Below are 21,507 nucleotides of genomic sequence, written 5' to 3'. Positions count from 1 at the left end.
GTCCTGGTGAGGTGGAGGCAGGAGGATTATGAGTTCAGCATCATCACTGGCTTACATAGGGAGCCCAAGGCTAGCTGGGGCTACCTGACCTAGTCTCCAAAAAATAAGAACTCTTAAAAAAAAAAAAAAAAAAACACCTCCCTTTTACCATTTGCCCTTGATATTCCCAAGCGCGAGAAATGTTTAATAATGTAGAATGAAGTGCTCACATAAATTTCAACTGCTCCATAAGTGCTCATTATAGATGAAACATTGAGAATACATAAATACTCAAGGATATATATACTTTATCGATTACATGTTAGCTACAGTGTGGTGTGTGTGATGCATATGTCATCCTGGGTCCAAGGAGAGAACTGAGTCTGGCCAGCTTGGTGTAGTCCTGTCCAGCCTCCACTCTGTGACATCTCATGTTCTGTAAGAGGCCATGGTGTCCCATGGTCTGGGCTTTGCCCCTCACAGGAGGGTGTGCGTGTGGTATTGTCAGTGAGCAGCTGGCTCAGATTCAGCCGTGATGGGATGGAGGCTGCCTAACCTGAGTGGCAGCTACCAGGCCTCTAGCAAGCATGGTGCCTGAACTCAGCGTGTTCTCTTAAACACACCCTCACTCCAGGCGTAGAGGTGGCACCCCAAATTCCATGATTGTTGTTTCCTTTTACTTCTGAACAGCCATCTGATCAGTCGGCTTGGTTTTTAGGCCTGAGAACCCTCCTAGAAAGCAGCTTCTCTCTGCAGTTTCCTGGGATACGCTTTTGCTTTCAGCCTTAGGTGACTTTGGCATACCTGCTGCTGCAACTTTTCCCCTTTTGTCAACTGTGTAGTATCCCGCCACACCACTTACTCACTCACCCATCTTGCTGCTGTTTCCAGATGCTTCTCCTTGCCGTTAGAGATAGCACTGTCTGGAATTGCCTTTGCCTCCTGCCATATGTACCCAGAATTCTTTCTCAGGTGAGACCTGCCTGTGGAGTTGTTTAGGCTGTGGGGTGTGCATGCTGCGTGATTACATCACTGACACGAGTCACTCCCTGCTCTCCCCTGTCACTGTGGCCACCGATACCCCTTTCTGTGTCTTACCACTCTGTGTGTGTGTGTGTGTGTGTGTGTGTGTGTGTGTGTGTGTGTGTGCACATGAGTGCAGGTACCACAAGAGCCAGAAGAGGGTGCCAGACTCTCTGGTGATGGAGTTACAGGAGATTATGAAGTTGCCTAAAGTGGGTACCAGGAACCAAACTCTGGCCTTCTGGAAGAGCAGTATATACTCTTAACCACAAAGCCATCTCTCCAGCCTCATGCCTTTCCATGCGTGTGTGGTGTATGGTGTCTTGAACAGTTTAGAGTTCTCGTTAACTGAATTCATTTCTGAAAAGTCTGCACTTAATGTGTCTCTGGTTAATCTCCTCCACGCTGTCACCCAGAGCTTGAAAGACATGCAGGGTCCCACCGTAGCCTGAAGGGTCAACACTGTTGGGTCTCAGGCTGACCTTTTACAGCATACGAGCAGTCCTGAGTTCAAGTTTAAGGGCCAGCGAAGGGGTTGGTCTTTCTCTTCTCACATCACTGAGAGACTCCACTGTGTCACCTTCCAGGCACAGGAGCCCTCACGTCGTCCTGCACAGCTCTACTTGGGGTTGGCATACAGAGCCATGGTTTTCTGAGTTGATCGCTCATAGTCCCATCTGATGAGATATGTAGTCTTGGCCCACAGGGGCTATCAGTGGCTTCCTCACACCAAGGCAGGGCTCTCCCTGGGCCTTGGCTGTTAGATTGGTTTCTGTCTAGCCATTCTATGTTTGTGTCCGCTGACAGGAACTGTTTATGGGCTGTGAGACATAGAGCATCATGGGAGCTGTGGCGAATTGTTAGACCTCTTCTGTCTTCTGTGTCCCTCCAGTAAGGCAGCTCTTGGGGCCCCAGAACTACACCAAGTAGGCCAACCTTAGATCATGAACTCTTTAGAAAGGATGTGTTACTAGCCATGTACCCAAGGGTCTTGTTTTGACGCATCCAAAGCCAGGTGTCTGTGCATAATGGTTCCTGATAATATGTCTCAGATGGGACAAGGTGGGATGACCAATGTCCAAAGATGAGGCCTGTGCCACGGTTCTCTAGATACCAAAGGTGAACTTGACTGGCTGGTCACTCATCTCCAGGGTGGCATCTCCTTTGCATGCCTGACATAGCCCTGCTCCTCTTCCTTAGGCCCCTTGACAGAGCTCTAGCTAATTAAAGACATTGCCTACTGGAGATGCCAGGTTGGCATGGGTCAGAGACAAGGATGCTGGGATCAGGCCCCACGACACTGTCCTGTGTTGCTTGCATCTTACAGACTGAACATCTCTCTCTGGGGTGCTGCTGAAGGCAGGTGGTTCCTTCACCACCTTGGGGCTTGGTGCAAGCTGCTCTGCCCACCCCCACCCAGCAGCCCTTGCCTGGCTTGCACCTCTGCTTCTCACTTGAAGTCAGAGGCTCAGAGCTGCTCTGTTTACTCATCCTGAAAGCTGGGGACAGTTTGGAACAAGGCATTTTTCTCAGAAGCCCCAAAGCCTTGCAAGTAAGTTGTCTGGGTGCTGGCTGCTGCTGGGGCTAGCTTCCCGAGGCCTGTGTTTTGCAGCACTGGGTGACTCAGAATTCTATTCCACACGTGGTCAGCCTGAGGCAGCTGGCACTCCGTGGGGGCAGGGAAGGCCTGTGGGGGACAGGATGTGAATTATACTTTGGACGCTCCCATTCTGAAGATACAGGTACTCCCAAGAGGAAGGACCGTAGAAGCAGGAAGAGGGCCATGTGGATGTAGGATAGATGTAGGCTGAGAATTGGCTGTCTTCTGTAGTGGTTCCCATATTACAGATGAAGAAACTGGGGCTTGAGACTGTGAAAATAGGCTTTTTTTGCCTCAATGCCTGTGACATCGTATTGGCTGGGTCTTAGCCACCACCAATGCCCTCCAAAGCCACAAGTTAGGAATGCCTGTTGCACCTTTACAGAGGTGGCCCAGAACAATCCCATGAAAAGACGTGGCCGGTTTGGAGCCCAGCAGACTGGTTATGAACAGAGTCTCCCTATGATGCTTGTTCTGAGTCCCTTCCCTCTGCATGTAGCCCCATACTGAGCAGCTGACATCTGCCTTCCCTGAGTAGGATGGACAGCTGCTGAGTAAGGCTGCTAGCTGGAGAGAGGCTGGTGAGGATGCCGGGGGCAGAGAAAGATGGACAAGGATGCACACAAGCAAGGCAGATCTGACGGCAGCATCTGCTCTTTGGGTAAAGCCTGCCATAGGCTAGCCCTGTGGTCCTGGGCAGGCAGTCCCTTAGCCTTGAAGCCTGCCAGTGAGCGTAGCTCAGGACATCGTGGAGGAATTACTTTGGTAAAACAAGCCTTTTGACACTGTAGCAGTCACTCAGGCTGTGTAACTAGAGCTGGCCTGCATCTATCCCCTCACAGTTCTGGGGGCTGAACGTCCAAGACCAGGGTAATGTGGACAGGCTCTGTGCTGAGCCTCTGTTTGGTTTACAGATAAGCCTTCTGGCTGCATTTGTGAGTGAGACATACAGACCACCCCTGGGGTCTTTTGGGAAGGCACTGCTCCTTCATGTCTGCTTCATCTTGTATTTTGTGAGGCTTGGCATAGGACCTAGTGTTCCATGTGCATGATAGGAAGGGTCTCAGTCCCTCAACTTCAGCCCCAGACTGGAGGGCCCCATCTTCAAATTCCAACATACAAGGAAGGGTTAACAGCTCACAAACAATCTGGGGATCAGAAAGAGTTTGTAGCAAGTTCTTAGGAGGAGGGTTGGACTGTGTGGGCAAACAGGAGTGAGGGCTGTGTCTGTATCAAAGACATACGCAGCCTCTGAGGCATAAGTACCAGGACTGGGTCAGTGACTGTCACTAGAGGAGGCTTAAGATAGGGTCTAGGCCTTGTGTGAATCCTGTGGGGTTTCTTCCCAGGCAGGTAATGGATCTGGAGTGTAGGAGGGAGGCACCTGTGCTTGGAGTAGCCTGTGGTAAAGAGAGAAGACTTTAAATGCCCAGAATACAGAGCAGATGTGGTGGCAGGAAGCATAGCATAGCCCAGGGGTCTGTGCAGAGGAAGTGGGCTTACCGTGGCATTGGAAGTAGTAACTAAGACTATGTGCATGTAGGGGACTCAGCTAGGAGCAAGTGGTGGCACTTGTGGTAGGACATCGAAGTACCTAGAAGGTGAATTTATGGGAGGGTCAGAAACTACTCAGTCACTTGGCATGTAAAAGTAAGATCTCTTGAGGCTGGATCAGGAGTTGGGGATCTCATCCACAGAGGTGGGACCCTGTGTGATCTGTGAAGTGAGGACAGGGCCTTGGTAAGGGGAGGGGCTTCCTTGCTGCCCCTGTTCCCACCTGCTTCTCCAGAGGGAGGCCTGAGCTGCTCTCCTCAGCCTCAGTCCCACCCCATGTGCACATGTAATCTCAGAAGTCAAGACACAGACCTTGACTAAGCCTTTCAACCCCAGCGAGAATCATGGCTTCCCAGTTAGCTATGTCTCCATCTTGTTTGTGGTCGCAGCCGCCCTGTGGGTTTGGATGGCTGTTTCCTGAACTCAAGACCCACGGCACCCAGATTCTTGCATCAGCCCTTGATGTCAAGGCAGTGAAGATATGGCAGTCCTTGCTTCATAGTCTGTCTTCTTGAAGAGCCTGGGGTGGCCCACAGTGTCAAGCTGGCTGGCGGAAGAGAGGAGGAGCTGACACGCTGCTCCATTCAGGAGCCATATGCTTGGCTTGCTGCAGAAGCTTCTGTGTGGTCACTTGATTGACAGGAGACATTCTGCTGAGCTGGGGGTTAGAACCCAGCTGAGGGGTGAACTCAGCCCGGGTCTTGACTTGTCAGAGAGGCTGCACTTCCTGGTGTTTCTTTCTAGGCTTCAAGTCAATGTGCAGACATATGACTATCTTGGGAACAGGCTCTCCACCTGGCCCACTGGGACATTAGAGCCGTCAGACTGAACATGCTCTCTCAAACCTGCTTCTGTTCCCCTTTGGCTCCACAACTCTATACACAGGAGTTTTTCACACGTGCTGGGACTTCTACGCATGCGTGTCTGTGGCCCCAGGAGTCAGGAGGCTGGCCAGATGACGGGTCCTTGACTCTGTGCGTTCATAGTAATCACTGTAGCTTAAGCAAGTCAGTTCTTCACTGTCTGATCCACAGTGCTCGTGGGTAGAAGTGGAGTGTCCAGTTTAGGCTTCCAGCTGCAGTCTTGTAGGAGGACCCCAAGTTGGGCAGGGATTCTAAGACCAATGGCTTTGGGGAGGCAGCCGGAATAGCATGGAGCTCTTGCATAGTGCCTCTTGCTGTCCATCTCTGTATCCCCAGGAACTAGCCAGAACCCTCGCAGGGGTCTGCCAAGCCTACCTCCTGTTGGAACATGCAGGGAGATAGAATGGTAGTCTTAGTTTTCAGGGGGGTCCCAGACCCCCTTCTCCTCTTCATGAGAAGACCGTAGGTGGCACTTCTAAACACAGCTCATGCCACAGAGCTGTCCATATTGCTGTTGTACAGTTGGGGAAACTGCGGCTCCCTGAGAGACCACGGTGCTCTCGATTCAGAAACTTCCAAAAGGAAGCCACAGCATCCTTACCCGGGTCATCCTGAAGGTCTTTCAAGTTAGGGGAACCCTAAATGGGAGTCTCTGAGGCTGGCTCCTGGCTGGAAGGCTCCCCACTTTAGGAGTATGGGGTAAAGGAGTTTCAGCCTCTGGTTCAAACCCCAAAGGAGGTTCCTTGGAACCAGAGCTGGTGCGTAGATACCAGAGAAAGGTTGGTGGGAGCTGTAGGGGTTGGGCCATGTCATGGCTTTGCAGGGACATGCCTTCCTTTCTTGGCCTCAATAACTTGGCCTGAGAACAGGGGTTCCACCAAACGTCGAGCCAGATGAGAGGCTGCAGCTGGGGCTGCCCGCACTTCACCAGCAGAGGGATGGGTGCTTGGTGTCAAATACTCAACTTGAGTTGTGGGCATCTCAGACTGAGAAAGGCCCTGCCTCTGGCTTCACACCTCTGGCTTTCACCAAGAGCAGCTGAGAAATCTTATCACTAACAGGAAGCCTCACCTCAGCTCACACAACCTCAGTGAGGAGCACTGCCTTTTTGAGGTACACGCTTTCCTTCTTTGGGACCAGCTTTTGAGTCCATGAAGGCAGGGCAGGCAAGCAAGACTTCCTGATGACAGCACTAAGTGGCTTGGTCTTGAATCCGTGTATGTAACAGCACTTTCCCCTCTGGGCTGCTTAGCTTGGTGTTATGGGGACACACTGGAAACCCTTAGCCATGTGGCATTTCTGACCTGTTTTTCAAGAGAACAGCAAGTGGTGGGGGAGGAGGTGTCCTCCTGCTGACACGCAGGGACCTGATCTGGAAGCCTAGGCCAGGTAATGGCAGTTAGTCTGTTCCAGGGCAGACCTAGGAACATTTGTGGCGAGTGGAATATAGACTGTAGGAACGGCTCATCAAACCCCAAGGGTGGTCATCTGCATTTCCCACAGTGAGAATGAGGTTGGTGATATAGGTCGGTTAATAACATGCCTGCCCAGCAAGCCCTGGGGTTGGCACCACATGTAGCCAGGCATGCTGGTACATGCCTATAATCTCACTGTAGGCAGATCAGAAGTTCAAGGTCATTTTTAGCTACTTACTAGAAGCCAGACTAGGAGACATGTGACCCTGTATCAAAAGAAAAAAAAAATAATAAACTGAAACAGAGACAGAGTACACTGGGAATGTGGGGAAATCAGGATTTTGCAGAGGTACCAGCTTTTGAGTCCACGGAGGAAGTTAGAAGGTCCAGAGACCGCTTTGAAGCCATGTAAAGTCTGAGCTACACAGAAGACATCCTAAGTGTGCGGTTCAGAGGTGCTGGTCTGAGCTTAAAACCGCTGATGTGCACTGGCGGGAGGATTATGTTTCAACACCAAAAGGAATGGCCTGATAACACCTGCTCTGGATTCTGGGGGAGCTGTCACAGAGCAGACAGGAAAAGCCAGCCAATACTGGCCTTGGGGCCTCATGCTCCTCAAACACTGGATAGCAGCCATCTGTGTCTCAAGAGAGATGGGAGAAGCAGGGTCCCCACATCGCTTACTGCACCATGAGAGCAAACGGACATAACTAAGTCCTACAGTCCCGGGTCCGCTGGGAACCAACCTCCCCTTCGTTGGAAGGTCAGGCCTGGCTTGTAAATGCTTAAGAGAACCTTCTCCCCCTGAACGAGGCCCCCAGGGAGTCCCACCTCTCTGAGAGTGGATTCCAGTTCAGTAGGGGAAGGGGATCCCCCCCACCTCCCAGAAACAAAGGACCTCAGAGAACCCACAGGTCTTTGCATCAAAGGGGCCTAAGACCTATGTGAACCCTCCAGAGGGGACAGGGAGGCCAGGGGCCCTGAAAACTTGAGAGGGAGAGAGAACACAACAGCTGGATAAAAAAAATGGATCCCATCCTCTTCATGAAGGGGTCTTCATTGCTCTGAGGGGTAAATGGCTTTGGAGAGAGTAACTTTGGGGGACATTTTAGGAATGTATGTTTGATCTCTGAGGTGCAATCTTTGCAGATGGATGTCACAGTAGATGAGTCCCTCCTGGGATTCCTTTGTTCTAGGCTCCAGAAAAAGCCAATTTAATTTTATCTCTGTGACAGGCCCTAGGGATTGGCAAGAGGCCTTCAGTATTGCTTAGAGGCTTGCCCGACCCCTCATTTGCTCAAGTATTTTGCCTCAGAGACCACCACTTCCTCTTTGCATAAAGTCCCTAGTCTCTGTGCTTCTGAGCTCAGCGGCTGGATTCATCTAGGCCTGGAAGTTAAGATAATACAGACCCAGCCTGAAACTCCAGTCCAAGGGTGAGGTTCTATCCTGGGTTGTGTAGCTGGAAACAAATTAGAAGCATGTTAGAGTTCAAAGGTGACTTTTCCTTTTCTTCTCAAAAACGGTTTTGCACGTCTCTTTCAGAGTTGATAGACACACACCTTAGCTGGATACAAAACATATTATGAGACCCAGTGACTGGTCTTTGATCCGAGAAATCAAAGTGAAAGGTAATGATTCTTCTACTTCTCCCTGGGGTCTCCAGCTGTGTTTTCTCACCCTGAGCTCACTGTTCAGTCACAGAGAATGCACCAACCCCAAGACCCTCTTTTCTCATTGGCCAACTGTCCTTGCCATCCCCACTCCTACTCTTGGGGGCGGGACAGCTTCAAGATTCTCAGTCTGTGAGGTGGGGGGTGGACGCAAGGGTTTGCATGCTGTCCTGGGGGACCCCCATACCCTACAGGTGTGTCCTTCAGGGCCAGTTGTTCTAAGACAATGCTGTGCACACTCAGCTTTCTTTCAGGAGTGTGGGCTCTGAATTAAGTAGAAGCCCTAGGAAGCCAGCCAGGAAGTGCTTCGTGTTAGCCATGGCTTAAGGGTTTGGCCTTTAAGTTATTGCTTATGTGCAATGACCTGACCCGTGACCGGGAGCGAGAGTGCGACTTTCCCAGAGTACACAATGCCCTTGCTTGCCCCACCACCACCACCTCCATCCAACTTCACTGGTTCTGGCCTCGGGGGTTGCACAGAAGGGTCAGGTGGCCGAATCAGACTGGCTGGGGCAAGCGTGGTAGGCTCTCTGACGAGACAGTCCCCATGGGTTAAGGAGAAAGTTCACTTTCCTGTGCCCTTGCAATGTGGTCAGCCAGACTGCAGCTGGTACCACTGAGCTCTCTGGGCTGGTGATTAAGTTGGCAATATCGGGGTGCTGGGCCATGGCCAGCTTTCATTTCTTTTTGTCATCGAGAGCAACCCCTTTACCTCTCAGGCAAGGCCCTGATGTCTTTGGCAGAGTCACACTAAAATCCCAGTCAAAAACAGTGAAGAAGCTGGGCAGTGGTGGCCCATGTCTTTTATGTTAGCACTGGGTATGCAGAGGCCAGCCTGGTCTACAGAGTGAGTTTCAGGACAGCCAGGGCTACACAGAGAAACTGTCTTGAAAAAGCTAAATAACAACAAAACCAAAATAGTGAGTAAAAGCCCAGAGATGAGCTGATAGCTCAGACCCCCGTGTCCCTGACAACAAGGGATAAAGCACCCCAGCACTACTGTGAACCCTTTATGGGAAGATGGGGTGCTCACCCCATCCAACAACAGGGACTCAAACTTTGTTATGGTCAAGAGCATTCTTTGTACCAGCCATCCCCAGACGAGCATCTGCCATGGCCCAGGATCCAGGCTGATAAAAACTGGAGATATTTTATGCTGTGAGTGATGAGGCCCTCAAAGGTGTGTGGTGCTTCTCGAGCCCGGGAACTTGGCAGACAATCCAACCGCCAGCCTCCCTCTGACCCCAGCACTCGTCTGGCCCTTGACCTATCACAGATTCTGTTCTTTCCACTTGTTTGAGCTTGTGTGGATGGCCTGGCTGTGTTCTAAAAACTTCTCTGGGGTCTTAGGCATCCAGAGCCTAGGAAAGGTATGAGGACATTTCTGCAGACAGTAAGTCCCATAACTATGTCCCTAGACAACATTTCTGGATTGTGAGTGACAGGGAAGGCCAGTGCTTCAGGTCTAGAGCTCTTCCTTGGTTCTAGAGAAGACTCCCCCACCACCCCCCAGGAGCTTCCCCTACTTCAGCAGATGGGATGTCTGTCTGACCTGGGCACAGCTGAGGAGGTAGTTGCGTGGGGGAGGGGGAATTTCAGACCCAGAATACATCCTCTGGCTTCCTATCCTGGCTGCAGGAGGGGCTCTCAGGCTACAGTTTAACCCAATGGTGGAAAACGGATGAGGTTTGGGAGAGAAACAGTGGGTCTCTCTGTTCCTTCCTGTAGGTCCATGCCAGAGTCAGCAGCTAAGGGGTGGGCTGTAGTCAGAACCTGTCAGAGTCCCTTGCCTTGCATGGGAGTGACCTGCCATCTGCAAACTGAAGTTTAAGAGCCTGGTGCTCTGTTAAAAGACAGGAGGCCAGCAAGAAGATGTTCTGATAAATCCCCTCAGATAGCTCCATTCTAGCAGCTAGAAAAGCAGCTCTCAGCCTGTGGGTCATGACCCCCACAGGAGCCACATGTCAGGTATCTGCATGGCATTCACATCTGCATATGATTTATAACAGTAGTGAAATTACAGTTCTAAAGTAGCAACGGATAATTTTACGGCTGGGGGTCACCATAACATGAGGAACGGCGTTAAAGGGTCTCAGGATTAGGAAGGTTGAGACCCTCTGCTCTAGGAACCTTACCTCTAAAGTAACTCAGGATAATTCTTATGTAATACAAGTTGAGGTTCTGGCTTCCCCAGATTGATGAACCCCAAAGAAGGCAAAGAAAACCCTTTTACCTCTCTGCCATTGACAGACTATGATGGTGAGGCTTGATCTGGCCCCAATCAATCCTGTTTTGTCAATAGTTTTATTGAGACACATTGATGTTGATTTGTCTATAGCTGTCTCAATAGTTGAGAGAGGACCCAGCACCCACAAATCTGAACGCAGTACCTAATCCTTTACTAAAAGTATCTGTTAGTCCCCTGGCATGGGCTTTTTAATGTCTGTAACCATTTTTATTGATTCACATTCTTAGAGTTGATAGTGTCTCTTTATATATGAATGGCTGTCAGTGATATTGAAAAAATGCAATGATTTTGGTGCACTTAAAATCTGTCCATCTTTCCTGGTGGCAGCCTCAGAGGTCAGGCTTAAAGTCATAATGAAGTTAGAGACACGGGACTCCTCAGTCCTGCCCTAATGGGGCACTATGGTGGGGTGTCCCTCACCCCATCCTGTTCTTAGAATGTGGTGCTTTCCAGCAGACCACCTCCTTCAGACCCTGACCACTATAACTCAGAAGATATCAGGCCTTTTCCTGCACAAAATACAGCAAGGATTCCGGGGCTCCAGACACAAAAAAGGGGTGAATACTGAACCTCACAGAACAATTTATTTTTGGCCACAAGGGCTTCAGATTGAGTGAGTTACCACAGCGGGCTCTGGATTCAAATCTCTGCCTGCTACAGTGAGAGACTGCCAGCCTGTACAACATCTGTCCACAGAGTGATTGTGTTAATAGGGCAGGGGTGGGAATTAAAATAGTCCCACCATCCTCAGAAAATCTGAATGGATCATTCTTTTGTGGATAAAATGTCTAGGCCAGTAATAGCCCCACCCTCAACAGTTATACACGTGGCCCAATCTGTGAAACATGGATTCCATGCTGACTTCTGCTGAGGGCAGGAGCAGGTAGTGTTGGAACCAGGAAGTCAGATATGGACATCGGGTGGAGCCATGTGGAGACTCAGCGCCCGAGGTGGGAAGAGGAAGAAGCTAGGAGAGGGGAGATATTCGGAGGATTCATGGGATGAATAAACGGGGATCAGACCTCTGAGCCACCCTTGGGGGCCATACTCTGACATGGGACCTGAAGTGTCTATCCCTGTGTCCCCGGGCCATTACCGGGTACTTCTATGTCCTGGGTACAAGATACAGCCAGGCACACACAGCAAGAACAAGTTGCCAGGAAGGGAAGGTACAGGAGAGAGAGCAAGCATGCCCGGCTGTGAGGAACCTTATGTCTGGGCTGTGGGTAGAAGAGGCAAGGGTGGCATCAGCCTGGTGGGGGACCAGAGGCTTCTGGTGGCATGGATTGGAAAGATGGAAGCTGGGGCCGTGCTCAGACAGTGATAGGAAGTGAGGCCACAAAGAGACAGAACCCAGGGTCCTAAGAGGGACTCTGGAAATCAGGTAGGAGACTGGCCCAGAGCTGGGGTTTTAGAAATAGGAGAATTTAACCATGATGAAGGAGAGGGTGAGGGAGGTAGACAGAAGACAGAGGAAGGTGGTGCTGACAGGCCTGAGTTGGGGACTTTCCTTCCCAACAGGAAGATAAAGGACAGAGAGTCCTAGTAGGCATCACGGGCTACCTTCAAAGGCTGTCCCCTGCTCTGATGGCCCATGAGGGGACACCTGGGTGGAGAGGTTGAGCAGAGCCCCTCAGAACTTGGAGCCCAGGTTTTCAGCCTGACGTAGAACAATGTAATTGCCATCATCTGGTTGGTATGTGTTCTAGAACTTTCTCGCCTGCAGCCAGGGGTACAGGTAGGATTTTAGAAAGAAAAGCAGGAGAGGTTGCAAGAAGTGATTCAACTTGGTAACCACCTCTCCCACCAGCCCTCAATGGTAAGGGCCCGAAGTGGGAATCACTGGCTGAATATTCTCGATGCGGTTGGAAGGTAGCTTCCCGCTGGTAGGAAGCACCTCACCTCAAGAGAAGGCAACACCACCTCTCTCTGCCTGCTAGAGATTATCCAGCCTTCCAGTCCTGTGTTCCTCTGAGGGAGCAGACCCGTGGTGAGGGTCCATGGTACCCAAAGCAATGCCTATCAGCTAGTTTTAGCAGACCTGGGCTGTGGGGCCACCAGCTCACTGGGCCCTGGCAGTGATGCAGGGGCAGAGCTGGGGTTGGCATTCTGTATTTGGGGCCCCATGGAATGAGCTAGTCCCGGAGACACAGTACAGTACCCTCCCACATGGTCCAGTCAGCTGACCTATGAGTCCCGTGCCTGAGGCTCGTTAGCAGAGCTATTTAACATCTCGGAAATGCCTGTTACACTAAGGTTCCAGGGTTCATTCTTGAACATACCTGACACATCTGACGAGCTGTTCTCCAAGCCTACACCTGTTCTATCCTGGGCACTGTGGCCGTTGACTTGATGATGTCTCCACGCTCACAGTGCTAGGAAATAGTGATATTTTTGGATCCACTTTATCGGTTGGAAAACTGAGGCATGTAGCAGTTATATCAATAAAGCCAGGCTGGCAATCAAGTTACATCAGAAGTGGTATTCTGACCCTGACCTTGACCCTGACTCCAGCATGTACTTGAGGAGCACTGAGCTAGCTCAACCTTCTCATGCAAAGTGCTGAGGGTACGCCAGTGCGCTCCTGACTGTGACTGCTAACAGCTGCCCAGCGCCAGGCACCAGGCTCAGTGCTGTTACCCACCCCATGGTTAATGTCCTCACAGCAACTCTTACAAGTCCACTCAGTGGTGTGTGCCTATAATCCCAGCACTTGCGAGACAGAGGCAGGAGGATTGCCCATCAGTTCTGAGCTAGCACAGTCTACATCATGAGTGCTTACAATACATGTCAAGGACTCACCCCCTCTCCCCCCAAAAAAATTAAAAGTAAAAACAGCCAGTGAGATGGCTCGGTGGGTAAAGCTGCTTGCTTTCAGGCTTGATGGCCCACGTGGTGAGAGGAGAGGACAGTGGGTTGTCCTCTGGGCTCTACTACATGCCATGACACATCCTTTACCTCACCCCAGCACATGAGTTAAATGTCAAAGAGAAAACAGAACAATGATACAGGACAGTGCTGCTGTTGCTTCTGCGAGTCTCGCTGTAGAGACCAGAGCCCGAGTCACAGACCAGTGGAGACATAGGGCCAGTTCTGCTCAGAGACAAACCTGGATTAGCCTGCCCTTTAAAACTGTATCTGTCCACATTCCTGCTGACATGGTGTCACAGACCCATCGGGGCAGGGGCCTCCCAGGAGAAAGCATCTCAGACATGATAAAGGAATATCTCTGGTGGCTTCTCTGCCCTCGAACGCTCAGAAAACAGCTCAGATGAGAAACTGAGGCAGCTGTGGGGAGGAATCTCCTTCCCACCCTTGCTTGGCTCAGCTGACAAAATGGCACCGAAGATGTACATTTGTCCTAGGGACAGGCTGTGCAGCCTCCTGTATGCACTGGTGATGACAATGGCTGATCTGTGGGAGCCTGGGGGAAGCCTTTGGCCAGATCCTCTGTGCTAGGATCTCCCCTCCCCATTTCAGTAGCTCACACCTTAGAGGAGCTGCCCACTTGGCACAGGCTAGATCGCTTCTCCATGCCAGGGGCTGGTGCCATGCCTGCAGTTCCTATTAGAACCACATATTGACCAGGAAAGGAGACCGGCTCCCAAACCCCTCTGAGGACCCCTCCACTTCAGGAGCCTTGAAGCACAGTCTTTGAGCACTGGAGGACCCCTGGTTGTGCTGATTTAAAAAGATAGAAATTTTATTTAAGGGGGCAGCCAGTTAGGTATGGACTGTTGAGCTCCCACCCCACCCCCTTGGGTTTTTAAGGGCCCTGAATTTTGGGGTTTAAGGGGTTTTGTTTTCTCATTGGATGTGATGGGATCACATGCTGGGTGCCGTGAGGTCACGGTAATCACAGAAACAGTTTGGTAGACCCACAATGGCTTGAGCACTCAAGGACAGAAAGGAAGACAGCTGAACACATTAGCACGAGAGCGAGCAGCTGGGGGACTTGGGTGGGGCAGTGACGGGACGATGCAACACTGCGTAGGTAGGCATTTGTGTTAAAATGGTTGAATGATCGTCCCAAGGAAAGGTGCGGAAAGTACCATCTGAATTGGATGCCTGGTTTGGGTGTTATCTCACGTCTTTTTGAAAATTCTCTCCCCTTCTTCTAGTTAACGAAATCATCAGGAAGGAGTTTGCAGGACCTCCCCCCCGAAAGCAGACCTAGAAACACACATTATCGCGCCATGCCTTCTACTTTGGACCGCTTCTGTCTCCTCCTGCCGTCTCTGACTGGAACACTGCAGTGTGCACGCAGTGCGGGCAGTTGGTGTTGGAGCCTGGAAGCCGGCTGCCTCGCAAAGAGCATCTTAGCCGATGTCCATGGTGACTGGACACAAAAACCAACTGCCTGCTGACCAAAGCCTCATTCTCAACTCACCAGGATGCTGAACACAAGACCCCAGGCTGCGCTGGCGGGAGAACTGGAGGAACCGTAATAGCCCCACAGACATGGCTCCTATCTCTTGGGAAGGGTCTTTAGACAGAGCATCCAAAACAGCATGGCCCAAGAGCCCAGCCTCTGGCCTCAAGAGTCCCAGGTCTCCGTAGAAGCTGAAAGTGGATTCCCATTTGTGCACTAGCTGGGCCAGAGCAAAGCGTCATTTTGAAGTTACTCTTTACAAAACCAAACTGCCCTGCCCGACAAGACCACCTGTCCCACCTTCCCAGCCTTAAGTTATAACACGTGTTTGCTAGCTTCTGGGTCTTTGTCGTGTTTTCATTTGCTTCAGAGAGCCAACCAAGGAGGCTGCAGGCTGAGAACTCCCTAACCCACTGCCTGCACCAGACTTCCAGTGGGATCCAGCTCAGGCTGCCTTCTGAAGGTTCCCCTCTCCACCTTCTCCACCCAGAAGTCAGGAGAACCTTCTGGGCTTTTGCATTGACTGTTAAGGAGCTAAAACCACCAAACCCAGTCAAAACCTACGGGTGTTTGTCATGACCGCCACCAAACAGAAGAAAGGGACTGAAACCTCCCTCTGCCCTAATCGCAAAGCAAGAAAGTGTTGGCTTCACCCCAGTTTATTATTTCTTTTAACCTGAATTCATTTAAAGCCTCCATGGACTGCGAACGCTGCGGCATGAGCTGTAACTCAGGGGGATCCACCCCAGCATCTGCCTTTCTGTGATCAAGCCCTGCTTGGCCAGGTTGTGTGTCCTGTGGGACTCTCCACACACTCTGCCTGCTTCAGGTCGTCCTCCATGGTCTTCCTCCTGGTTCGGTTTTCTTCTTCCAACAGTGCTCTCCCAATCCTGTGAGCAAGACCATTTTCTCCCCCTGCCTTCATCCCAGATGTTCCTGTTGGGCATCTTTATAAAGTGACTTTCTTGGCTTTGTCTGTTAGGCAGGGAACCCGAGACGCCAGCCACAGTGGCTAAATACCCATGGTTGGTTTCTTACATCCTGGCTTTCTTGTCAAGGCCTTTCGAAAGTAAATCTTGGGAGCTGGGCCAGCTATGGCTGGCTCTCCAGACAGAGACCCCATGCCCAGGATTCAGCTTGAAAATGAGGTGTGGTGGCTCTGTGTACCTAGTGTGTCTCTCCTAGCAGCAGCGCTGGGCTTTCCCTCTACCGACCCCATGTGTCGACCTGAGCAGAATTCTCTCTTGAACCCAGAATGTTCACAAGAAGTTGAGCACTAAGCCTCTGTGATTCTAAGTACTTCCTGCTAAACAAGAAACTTTCTGCTGGCCCTTTACAGACAGGAGCTTCTGACTGGAGCAATGCCGGCTTCTCTGGGGAACGGTGATGAGGGTTTGGTGAGTGATTAGTTCACACTTGCCCTGGCTGAGCGCCACTTTTTGCACATGAGGGAATCGGGCCCTTCCTCAGATATCTCAAAGTTTTACCCAAGTGCCTTCCTGTAATTGTAGTCGGTAGCTCCGCTGCACTGCCCACGGGGCGACAAAGGGCTAACTCATTTCCCATTTAGTCTTCTTGTCAGCAAAGGGGTTCCTGGTAGTTCAAACTCCTATACGTGTGTGTGTGTGTGTGTGTGTGTGTGTGTGTGTGTGTGTGTGTACACGTATACAATGTTCTTCCCCTTATACTGTCTTAGATGGATAGCTTCAGAAACTTCCTCATAAACAAATATCCCAAATAGCCAAGGAAAGAAAGCACCAGACAGACAGGCCAGAGAAAGTGTATGAGTGACAGACAGCTATTAAGAAGATTTGGTCAGTTACAGACTCCAGGGGAAGCCGTCGCCAGGTGTGATGGCTCAGCAACCATTTCCAGGATGGGAAGACGAAGTCTGATCTTAGTGAATGAGAGAAGATGAGTGTAACTGCACGTGGGTCAGAGGGGTGGACGTGGAAGTGTGTCCTTACTAAATCCGTGGTGACGTTAGGGTGGCACCCTGACAGTTCCGTGTTGCTAAACGTGGCACTTTCTCTTCAAAGTCCACGGATCTTCCTGATTGTACAAAGACCCCGCAGCTGGGGAGTATATCTATCCACCCAGATTAGTATGGCATTAAATTTTATTTTCTTATTTGTATTTTGATGCTTTTTATCTGCCCTTAAAATATCTCACCCCTGTTGGAGTTAGAACATATTTATAAATGGTCAGATGTCTTTCTAAGGGCCTTTTTTTTTTTTTTTTTTTTTTTTTACATCTGTATCTTCATTTCTGTAAGAGAAATGATATATTCTTGAAATTTTTTTTTCATTCTGGAAACAAATCCAAAGACTCACCTCGGGTCCTGTCAGGACCTCCGGCTGGGATGGGAGGGGACTTTGTAGGAGAGAGCATCTTTTTCTAGCTTGGGAAAGATGCCTACTCCTCCAGCCTTGAGCCAGGGCTGTCCCTTAGAATTGTGCATGAAAAGTTTAGTTGGTGGTTTTGATTTAAAGCCACACAGCTCTGTCTTTCCACGGACAAGATCCTACGGGCAGGCTGATATTGACAGAACCAACCACGTGGAGTCCTCCTAGGCGACTGATGCATAGACCCCAAAGAGCAGCCACCTTTTCCCCAGCACATCGTAGCCACGGACAAAGTGGGCAGCCTCCTCCCAAGCCCTGGGATAGCTTGTTCACACATAGCAGCCTAGTCATCGGTCACCACCAGCCATGGTCAGCCGCCCAGTGGTGGAACCGTCACACAGAGAGGCTGGAAGCCAATGTGTTTTAATCAGCACTCAGAACCTAAGGGAGACAGAGTTGGTTTATCTTCGAACCACGGGGCTCAGCACCGACAGACCGTTGAGGGGAGGTAGGGGCGCTTCAGAAAAGACACAGAGGTGGCCAGGCTAGGGTGAGCATTCCTGAACTCTTTGCTGGCAGGGAAGCCTAGAGGAACCTGACAGACACATCCTCACCACTGGCATCTCCCAAGCTTGGGCATCAACCTTCATGGACCCAAACCAGCCAGCTGCAGAGCTAGAGATTTCCCTGCAGTCCACCCAGTGGCTTAAAGAAGGCAACATCACCTTCACCAGCTTACCGGTGCCTTGACATACAACCACCATTATTGAATTAATCCAGTTTGTTTACAGCTGACTCTAAATGATGGGCCAAGAGTGGTGCTTCCCTGAGCCTGCCCCTCTGAGATCACAGTAAAGTCCTGGGAACTGGAGTCAAAAGGGTTAATGCTGTCTCTACACAGCCGGGGGGCGGGGGGCGCTAATGGGAATAAATGCCCCAGCCCTGCCCTCTCAGACTTTAGATGGACTGGGTGCTGTTGCTATGTGAGGAGAAGCCCCAGCACTCTGATTGGCCAGAGTGTTGTGTGGAAGCGTCCCAGACATCAGAGGACCCCTGTCCCCCTGTCATTTCTCAGACCTCACAGGAGTCTCACAATCCCCTGGTTCCGGGAGGTTGCCCCAGCGGGACCTGAAGGCCTGGGTTTGGGAAAATCTCCACTGTCTAAGGAGTTGGGATATATCACATTCCTATGCAAAACGATTTTAATCTCCAGTTTCATGCAGTTTATTTTTGCTATATGTAAAGTATTTTTATACGGCTTATATGATGACAGCTTAGGAATAAACAGTTGAGAGCAACCTTAACTTGGGTGTGTCTGCTTCTCTGGGAGGTGGGGTATAAGCTCAGGAGGAATCTGCTGGCCCTGTGTGGTAGGCACACTGGCTCAGAAGGCTTGCCCAAGAGACAGAGTCACAAGGTCAACTCAGGACTGCCCCATCCCCCCCATCCAGGTTCAGCTATGATCTGTTCCTGGTTCTCTTTTTAGGGTCACAAGCAGGAACAGATGTATGAGTCAGCCTTGGGCCAACTTCCAGGAAGTCCCTGGGTACCTGAAGTCGTTTGGAAACAGGCGGATGAAGGATGGGGGCTTTCTGTTTGGTCACCTAACAAAAATTACTGGAGGAGAAGGGTGTCATCATCAAACCGAAAAACATATACTCCAGAAAGTTCCAGGACTTTCTAGCTGCCTCCCTCCTCAGAACAGCTTTTTTCCTTTCAGAGTTAAAGCACCCAAGAAAGGTGAAAGGAATTGCTGTTTCTTAAAATCTTAATATTATTCAAACGTCATCCACCCTTGAGAGCTGTGCTCTGAAGTCCTGGAGCCTGTGCCTCAGGGACTCTCTACCCAACCGTGATGCCCTTGGGATGTTCTAGACTTCATCCCCCCCGCCCCCCTTTCGATGCCCGCAACTAGCAGGACCATGTGGACAGGTGTGCCGAGCCCTGACAGCGAGTTGCATGAGTCCTTGTGGCTGTAAACACCTACCCTGACAGGTTTCAGGCCCCTCCAGTGACTTAGATCAGAAGCCCTCAAAGAGTTCCTCAACCTAGAAGGTCCAGTTTCTGGAAGTTTCCTGGTAAGCACATGGCTCCCAGTAGCTGGTGTGGATGCCACTAGCACATGCTCTCCAGATGAATCACATGGCTGGGGTGGGGAGGAACCTCCACCCACCCCCCGCCCTGCCACCACACCCCTCAAGCTGGCTGTACCCCTTTCAATGTTTGCTGTAACCTGTCTTTCCCCACTTCTGAAGCCCTTCCATGTCTTTCCCGAAGGCCAGCATCAGCAGCCAACGACAGAGAGAAGACTACACCCACTCAAAGTAGATGTCTTCTTCATTTCCGTGCAAGCTTTCCTGGCGAACATACATTTGACCCATTCCTCAGTTCCCCCTGATGCAAAATGAGAGCAAATAGCTGCCACCTTCCAAGTATCAGGGCCCTGATAGACACTGGCCTGTGTCTGCTATCAATTCCCTATAGCATCACTAAACAGACACTGGGCTTCATGGTTGAGCCTTGAGTTCCTGCAGGGAGCTAGCTCAGTGACCATGAGATCGGGAAAGACATAATAGAGGTTTGGGTTGGTTGGTTTTTTAGCTAGATCCTAAGAGCCAGAAATGAGCCTATCCACTTTTTAAAACTGCCCGGATATAAAGGAAGCACACACTGGGACCCCCTGTGGTGACAGCAGTCTGCAGAGGTCCCTGGCCTGCAGCAGCAGCCTTAGAGCAGAGGAAGCATGACTCCGGGGTGGTAACAAATGGAGTCTTCAGAAGGCTTCGGGGAGAAAGGAGGACAGACACAGGTGCAGCCTCTTTGGGGTCAGAAGCCAGAAGGAAGCACAGAACCAGGTTGAATCTCAAACAGCAAGAAGACGGAACCACAAGCGTCATTAGTAATCGAAAGTGAAGGCCATGAGGAAGCAGAGGGGACTGGCCTGTAACCCTCATGACATTTCGTGGTACAAACATGAAGTTTGAACAAATCTTTACCTCTCTGAGCCCACCTGCCCCACCTCCTGGTAGCACCCAGAAGTGGGGTTGTGTGTACATGGCCCAACCTAGAGGTACAGCCAAGGAGATTGCTCCAGCCCAGCATCTTTAAGAATTCCTTCCCCCCCCCCCCCCCCCGCAGATTCTATACTCAGAAATTGCACAGTTCACCACGACAATCAAATGTACTGCAGGGACTAATGCTATCTCGTCCTTAGCCAGATTTCGAGGAGGGACACTAAACCACAACCTCTATGACAAATTTGCCAAGTTCCCTCAAGTGCCCAACAGGAGCAGTGTAGACCCACAAGATTGTGTTTCAGGGCCTTTGCTCCTAGTGACACAAGGCCACATAAGGCCAGGCTTCCCAGGACCACTTTGGACAGGGCTATACAGACCCCTTTCAAAGATTCCAGATGTAGATGCACCTGCATGACTTCACTGTACCAGCCACAGGGCAATTCTAGTTAACCTTAACATGCCTGAGATTCCCTGGTTCCTGGTCTCCACCCCCTCCCTTCGCCACCAGCCTGCAGCAACACCATCCAAACTTTTGCTTAAGGAACAATATGGCAGACACCCTGATCCCCCGCAGCCCCATTTCCCACAAACCAGCAAGTTCCGTGGCTCTGTCTCTGAAGTGTTTGTTGTCTTCTCCCTCAGTGCCCAGAGACCTTCCCTCATCTGCCTGGATGACAGGGTGGCTCCTCAAATTTCCCCAACATTTCCCACCCATCCTGCTCACAGGCCAAGTTTCAAGACACGCCGTATCCCCTTCTATCTATAGGCAAAAAGTACCTCATGGGCCTTAGCATTTAGATCTGGAGCCCCAGCAACACGCTCAGCCATCTTCCCTCCTCCCATCGCCACTCACACAGCTTTTCTCCCTTGCTCTCAGACCACACCATCTCCCAGTCCTGGTTCTCCTTTCTTAGTGCCGGAAGTGCCCCCTTCCTAAAGCTCTCCTGGCTCTTCCTCCCCAGCAGCAAGGCACCATGCTGAGCCGCTGTGCTAGGTGGTACTGGTGCGCATGCGTGCAAGCTGGTATTGGCTGTCAGCTGGTATTGCTTATTGACCGTTCCATCTTGTGGGTCCCAGAAGGGGATGGCATTCAGTGCTTGCCTGAGCTCAGGGCTGTCTCTCCAAGTCCAGCACACAGTAGGGCATCAGTGCATAGGCAATAGGGGATAAATAGACAGATATCATAACCAGCTTTGACATGCACGAGAGGCAGAGAGCCACAGAAAAATTAATCACTTCCTAATATCTAGCTCATTTTTCAAAACCAAACAATGATCTCAAGAGAGGCCTTCCCTCGGCCCCATGGGGCTTGGTGTGTTCATTTCTGGTTACACAGCGGTTGTTTTCTGGCAAGAGCCAGCTCCCTTCACTGCAGAAAGCAATAACGACATGACTCCCTCGGGCCTCCGAGCTGCCAG

At 50.9% G+C, this 21,507-nt stretch overlaps 1 protein-coding gene across 4 annotated transcripts in view; it reads left to right on the top strand.

The window, feature by feature from the left end:
* Positions 1 to 18,376, top strand: part of Nfatc2 (nuclear factor of activated T cells 2) — a 122,318-nt gene extending 103,942 nt beyond the window's left edge. For 3 of the 4 annotated variants that reach the window (XM_034495783.2, XM_034495786.2, XM_034495781.2), the window contains exon 10: positions 14,477 to 18,376. In XM_034495783.2, coding sequence (XP_034351674.1) covers positions 14,477 to 14,532 — 56 coding nt within the window. In that variant the 3' untranslated portion in view covers positions 14,533 to 18,376. Of the gene's footprint in view, positions 1 to 7,979; positions 8,066 to 14,476 lie in introns of all 4 variants that reach the window. The other variant, XM_034495782.2, reaches the window with a different exon arrangement.
* Positions 18,377 to 21,507: the final 3,131 nt, after the last annotated feature.

The sequence above is a fragment of the Arvicanthis niloticus genome, chromosome 2, assembly GCF_011762505.2.
Source record: "Arvicanthis niloticus isolate mArvNil1 chromosome 2, mArvNil1.pat.X, whole genome shotgun sequence".
Lineage (NCBI taxonomy): Eukaryota > Metazoa > Chordata > Mammalia > Rodentia > Muridae > Arvicanthis > Arvicanthis niloticus.
The sequence above is the reverse complement of the archived record's forward strand: the minus strand, read 5'-3'. Positions and strand labels throughout refer to the sequence as shown.